Source organism: Eschscholzia californica, unplaced genomic scaffold (assembly GCF_041429995.1).
Source record: "Eschscholzia californica isolate CP2 unplaced genomic scaffold, dmEscCali1.0.p SCAF_2, whole genome shotgun sequence".
NCBI lineage: Eukaryota > Viridiplantae > Streptophyta > Magnoliopsida > Ranunculales > Papaveraceae > Eschscholzia > Eschscholzia californica.
In genome coordinates, this window is record NW_028238309.1 from 44,015,386 (window position 1) to 44,022,468 (window position 7,083).

A 7,083-nucleotide genomic window follows, 5' to 3' on the forward strand; every position below is an offset into this window, starting at 1 on the left:
TTAAGGGGTGTAGAAATAGAAAGTAGTAGACTAGGTATATTTTGGGAAAAAAGATTTTTTTGGGGAACTCATAACTTCATTAAAAGCCGAAGCTGGAGCCGAATGGAGTACAAAGTTAAGATGAGGACTTAACAAACAACTAGAACTTAAACAAGGACTAGAACGAAGAGTTAGATAGACATAAGTTCCAAGACAGAGTTGGCCAACAAGTGGGGCTTTTTCGAAAAAAGTTAATGTGGGCCCCGCAGTTAAATGTTACTAATTCCATCTACACAAGTACGGTGAACTACAAAGAGGGTTGGCGCACGACTTTCGATCCGTTCAAAAAGGTTGAACTAGGCTTTTCGTTTTTTCCTTGAAAGTGCCTTTGAGGAATTTGGAGCCCTTCTTAAAGTGAGGTCCAAAGCAGCCGCTTTGGGTCTGGACCGTCCCTGCCTCTGTCCTTACCAGTATCGACAATATGCAAATAGTCTTATACGAGCCTACTTAGCTTAACTATAGAAGCTTATCAGATGTTGGTTCTTGAAACCTTGTTTTTGTCCTATCCAAAAGAAAATCTCTTGCCTACCGTTTGTAAATTTGTTAGAATTTGATATCGTTTTAGGTAGTAAATATGTTTACATTGTACCGTTTGTAAATCGGTAACCTGCACTTATTATATGATAAGAAAAGGAATTATGTTGAGTCTTGAACCGCTTATCATTTTTCACTTCAAGGGACTAATGTTGTATTGATGAATGATGGCATCTATATTTGATGGTGGGGGACGACCCAAAAGCAAATTATTATGATGTGACTCCCTTTATACGTTTTCATGGTTCTTGCAAAGTTATACAATTATTTGTTTACAGCGTCCTTTTGAGAGTTAATGGAGATGTTTTATATCTGATTTTGGATGTTAAGGACAATCTTTTCCTATTTATTTTTTGAAAAATAGTTACAAACGTTAATTTATTTAGCAAACGTAAGAGTTGAAGTGCAATCATACTTATGTGCGCATCATGTATCAGATGTTTTCCAAAAGCATATTTCAGAAAGAGAATTACCGTGGCGTCAGTAATTTTGTAAGATTCAGCTGTGATACTAAAACTTTTGTCATATTCTTAAACATTTTCTTCCTAGAAGACCTAATTAATTATGGATTCAGTCAAAAGGAGGTGCATCCCTAATTAAACAAAAAAATGAGGTAGATCCCTAGCACAACTTATATTTAAGAGTCAAGAAAAGAATTTAATAATAAAAACAATAATAAGCACAAACAAATAAATTTTCGCAACCCAAAATAAATAAATTAATTAATAAAAGATATTTTGTGTTTACATGGTTTATTCACTAATTTGAGATTTGTGTAAAGTTTTGTTCTCTTTGGTGGTTGTCATCTTGAGCATGTTGTCATGCTTAATAACTTTGTCTTATTAGCTCTATCAAAAAAGAAGAAATTAAATGTTACATATATGTTTAAAGATCTAATTTTATATATTGGTTCTAATGAAAATAATATATACTATATATGTGATTCATATATTAATAGATGATTACATAATTATATATATTCTGAGAGAATGAGTGAGAGTGTGAGAAGGATTGAAAACAAATTTGGAATAGAAAAAAAGAGATATTTCTTTTGGCCTCCTACTTTGTGACTAGCTTCCTTTATGTCCCCCGTGTTTTCGTAAATTTAAATATGACTCCCTATTATTAACACCGACAATCAACTTTTATAGTTAATTTTTTTGTTTTCATATTTATATAAATATGATTTTGTAAATTCGAAATTGACCCCCTTTTAAATTTGAGTCAGTTCTCAAAAAATTATACGGAGTATCTACTTTTGAACAAACTATTGGGTCAAAATGGAATACATTTAAAAAAAAATTAAAAATTGACCCCCTTATAAATTTGCTTCTAATTCCCAAAAGCTTATAAATTCATCTTTCTAGGCATTTGTATCTCATCAAGCTGGATATCTGGTTCATTGTCACCCTTTTCAATATCTTCCTAGGTTCTTGACCATTTTATCACTTAGTTGTTCACTTGAATGCTTTCAGATAGTGGGACTGTGGGAGGAAGATAATCCTTGGAAGCAACATTTCAACAAGAATAGGAGAAAAATAATGTTATTGAACGCATTTCAACAAGGGAGATATTTGCCAACACTATCAAAATGAGTAATTAAAGGCTTTTTATTCAAAATATATCATCTATGACAAGCTTTTTCCATGCTGAGTGGGTACAGTCTAATTTTTTAATTGCTTAATGGTGAAGAAATCAACTGTGAATAGATGACAATAGGACTTCTCACACTATGAACCCCATCCGACCATTCTAGTACCGCAGAGGAAGTAACATCTGCACCTAACTCTTTTCCAACGACGGTCAAAATAAAGGCCTTTTTCTCGTTCAACGAGTTGAATGACAAAACACTAGGGTTCACTGTCACCTTAACCCTCTCATCCGAATATCTGATAGTCGCATTATATGTTGAACTAGCTAAACCAACATTAGTTACAGTCCTTGTAAACTTCAAGTTGATCGGCTCATTTGCTTCAACATGAGCACCCAATGAGGGATAGTTGAGATCTCTTGCTGTTCCTGTGGCACCAGTACTTTCGGGACAAGTACTATTTGTTATGAGTTTAACTTTGGCTTTGTCATAACCAAGATCACATAGCATTTTGACATAGTCCTCTGGAAGGGTTTCATAAACAAGACCAGGATTAACAGCCTTCACAGGATCAATGTGACCAGCACCATAAGCAAATTCACCTTCTTCATTGTTGGTACTATTCATTGGCCAAGCTAAAATCAAACAATAGTGAGTAAATTTAGACTTTACTTACCCTAATCAAAAGCAAAAGGAAGTACTTTATGCATACCAGTAGTCATAAGAGCAGATTTAATGGCAGAAGGAGACCATTCAGGGTGAAAAGTTTTGACGTAAGCTGCTGCTCCAGTTGCATGGGGACACGACATTGACGTTCCGGACAATATACTGTACTTTACCGATCTTTCATCTCCTAGTACCCTAGTTGGATTCGCTAAAGGTGAAAACCCAGCCAAAATGTTAACACCAGGGGCAGTTATATCTGGCTGTTGTTAGATAAGTTTATTGGTTAAACAAATTAAAAAGAGAAAACAAATATACTTTATATGTATGTGTGTGGATGTAGACAGAATGAATTACTTACTTTGATAATATCAGGTAAGACGACATTCGGCCCACGAGAAGAGAAAGAAACAACTACAGGAGCTTTAGAATCTTTTATAGACTCACTTTTCAAAATAGTTCCTACAGGGTTTCTGCAATTCGTAGAGAAGAAGAAATAACATAGTAAGATGGCCTTCGTTTGTATTAAACATTCATATTCACTTTTTCAAACTCGAATGCACGTACTTGTCGGATTGAATATAAGACCTAACATCTTCACCACTTCGGTTGCTTAAAAGAGTTGCAGGTAGAGGATAAATGGAAGAACTATCGCGTCCCTTAAAAATCATGATGGTTCCTAAAGCTTGTTTCCAGAAAGCTTCTTGACCTTTGCTTTCGTTGTCACATATAACAATCTTCCCCTTCACTAACTTGCTATCCAAACAGTCGAATTTGCAACTCCTAGATTTTTCTCGTCAGCAGTATTAAAAATTAATATAAAATTCTGATTTATCAATAAAACCAAATTCTTCAGTAAAAAGAATTACCGAGCGTCTGTGGTGCCACAAGTGCTCGAAACTTCTTCCCCATATACAAGTGAAAATTTAGTTCCATTCATGGTGTAGGAATTAACCCCAGTACCCTAACCACCGTAGACATTATCGCGCAATTAAACTAACATCCATTAACCTAATATTTGAACAAGAATTCACAGATAAATAAAAGGAATTGAGGCTTACCACAACTGTCTTCCCATTTCCTAGCACAACCTTGTCGATTATCCGACGATCTGTACTACTTGCTGCTACACTTAGCAACCAAGGTGCAACACTGCTTGAAGTTTTTGGTAGCGGGCCACTATTACCAGCTGATTGTGAAGTGAGAATGCCACTTTTCATGGCATGGAAAGAACCAATGGCAACTGGGTCCACATCAAAGTCTTTCGCGCTAGATAACCCTAATGAGGTTGAAATAATGTCGACACCGTCGGCAATTGCATCATCGAACCCACCTAAGATGTTGGCAGTTTGGCAACCTAATACTGAACAGACCTGGTAAACAGCAATTCTTGCCAAGGGTACTGCACCCCTTGCATTTCCCTTGGCCAACTCAAAGAAGCTTGCATCTTTTACTACAACACCGGCTGCAGTTGATGCAGTATGTGTACCATGTCCTACTAGGTCCCTAGCGGATGATTTGAAGCCAATATTTCCATAAAATCTAGCTCCAATGAGCTTGCTGAAAGTTAGTTGAAATAAAATCAGTGTAAAGATAATTACTTGTAGAGCACCTAGACAAGGGTGTAAAGATAATTACTTATTGCAGGTGAAATTTCTACCACCTTCACAAACACCCTTCCATTTCTTAGGTGGTGGACCAAATCCATCATCTTTGAAACTCTCCAACTCTGGCCAAATTCCAGTATCTAGTATACCTACAATTGTGTCGCTTTCGACAGTAGGAACTCGCTTCACAGTCTCTGAGAATCCCATAAAATCCCATGATCTCGTTGTATGAAGTTGAAGCATTCGGTTTGGGAAAACAGACACAATGCCTTCTTTGCCTATAAACACAAATATTCACTATTACCAACCATACATGAACTTTTATTTTCTTTTTACATATTACGCTAGCGAGTTACCAGAAAGTTTCTGAACTTCTCGTTCTGTGAGCTTCGCTGCAAATCCATTGAAACTCCTTTTATAACTTCGGACTATAGCATCCTCCACCATGCTATACCATTATTGATAAAAACAATCATGTTAAGCCCACTAAATTAGTCTATATCTGATAGAAAGTCTTATATGGAGAAAAAGAAGTCTTATATGGACAAAAAGAAGTCTGATAGAAAGTCTCATAAGAAATCCTGAAAATTCTTCGTGATTGGAAAGTTAAAAAGATTACAGATAGAAAGCCTTTTATTCAGTTGTGTATCTCTCCAGACATTATATGGATAATCTGGCTAGAGAGAAATCACCGAGTTTTGGAGGAAGAAGCTGATACTGAACAACCCGTCGAGAATACAGTTGTCAAGGTGCAGAGCATAATATACTTTTGGACCTCTAAGCAGAATTGGATTAGCAATACTCATTTTAGTCAATTTGTTAGTAATTGGGGTGTCATGGTCCGGCTATAAGCCATTTCAAGCGTTCTTCTGTTTTTTTTTCGTTGTTTTAAGGATGGTTAGCCTCCTTAGCTACCACCCTGTTTTTCTTTGGTCAATGAAACTATTTTGCCTTCTCGAAAAAAAATCCTGAAAATTTCTCAATTATTTCTAGCGTGAACTAATACGTACAAAAAAACCCATCAATTATATCTAACCTTAACTAATACGTACCTTCCCTCGAGAACTTCTTCAAGAATATTATTGTGGTGAGATGCTGGAGAGTATTCGCTGCTAGCTGGAAGCTCGCCCATGTAAACAATATATACCTTCACCCAAAACTGAAGGTTTTAGAGAGAGAAAGAAAAAAAAATTCCAGATTTCGAAATATTTGCATAGAGAGAGGGGAAGAAGATAATCAACATCCATGATTTTCTGAAAATTTTAGAGAGAGAAAGAAAACGAGAAGAGAGAGTTTGCTCGCGGGATTCCAAAATTTCGTTTGAAATTTTTGAATTTTCAAACCAGGGGCAAGAGGGGGAGAAAAAGAAATGAAAACCCGAAAAAAAAAATGAGCTGTCCTGACATTTGGACTGGAAGCTCATTTCTGGCTGAAAATGGTGTTCCCGCTCATTTTCCCCCCTAATTTTGGACCCTCACTCATTTTTTCTTAATTAAATAGAACAAAACAAAGTGTGATTTTTTGGAGAGAGAGAGAGAAAGAACCTTTCTTTCATTAGTAACAGCAGCATCACAGATAATAGTTACAGACACAACTAATAACAAAATGAAAATCTTAGAGAAGAAAAGAGATGGGCTAAAACAGTTGGACCCCATTGTTGATTCTATTATGAAAAAGATGATGGGTATTTGTGTTTATATACCTTAAGAAAATCCAAATCAAAGATTAATCTTTTGAGATTCCTAAAATAAATAATATTACTGATTATGTTAGAGATATTCATATGTTTATAGAAACTTTAGGAAGATTAATTAAGTAATGTATTGTAGCAAGAGATAACTTTAATTAATATTCTTAATCTGGATTATTTTTTATTTTATTTTTTTGAAACTGGATTGTTTTCTTGAACAAAATATTTTCTTTAGTGATTTGTTTTTCCTTTTTTCCAAAATAATAAATAGAGCTTTACTTTTTTGCCCTAATAATAAGTTACTTCTAACTTTGATCTTGGAAGATATTGTAGCAAGAGATAACTTTAATTTTGTTCCTTTCAATTAAGATGGAATCTGGCTTCTTTTGGTTTACTATTGATTGAGAAGGAGATATTTTTTACTTTTTAGTTTCTATACTTAACCAACAAAAATACAATAAAAGAATATCTCCTTTTTTATTGTATATTTATTGGGTTATTTGCCAGAATGAACATATATCAAGAAACCAATAAAAATGACTTTTGTTTAATGGTTATTGCCAGATTGAACTCGTTAAGTATGATCGACTTTACGTGTGGCCCTTTAAGTTTGTATAAATATTGAGATGATCTTTTTGGTTTTCTACATCCAAATGTTTTTTTGTTTTTTTGTTTTTGTTGAAAAGGGAAATGCATTAAATTTAGAGTCTATTACAATAACCACAGTAAAAAGGCAAAGTGCAAAAAACAAAGTAGCAGTACAAAATTACAGAACTGAAGAAATTCATAATATAACTGCGATTTGTAGCGCCTTCTTCGTTTTGAAGATTGCAGGTCTGCTAGCTCAAAATAAAGATAATATGAAACCTGATCTCAAGAGTCCTCCTGGTTGATTGAAAGATGATCCTTGTATCTAACTTCCTGTACATTGAAGATGAATTAGACAGACACCCAAAGTT

General features: G+C 34.7%; 1 protein-coding gene across 1 annotated transcript; it reads right to left on the reverse strand.

Moving 5' to 3' along the window:
- Window positions 1–2,167: 2,167 nt before the first annotated feature.
- On the reverse strand, window positions 2,168–6,154 carry LOC147558181 (subtilisin-like protease SBT4.4). The gene is made up of 10 exons (XM_086664549.1): window positions 5,979–6,154; window positions 5,487–5,581; window positions 4,791–4,882; window positions 4,466–4,712; window positions 3,889–4,387; window positions 3,697–3,791; window positions 3,395–3,610; window positions 3,189–3,300; window positions 2,877–3,090; window positions 2,168–2,799 (listed from the first exon to the last, which is right to left on the reverse strand). Exons 1-10 carry the CDS (start codon window positions 6,087–6,089, stop codon window positions 2,246–2,248), a joined length of 2,235 nt encoding a protein of 744 aa, XP_086520675.1. The 5' UTR covers window positions 6,090–6,154; the 3' UTR covers window positions 2,168–2,245.
- Window positions 6,155–7,083: the final 929 nt, after the last annotated feature.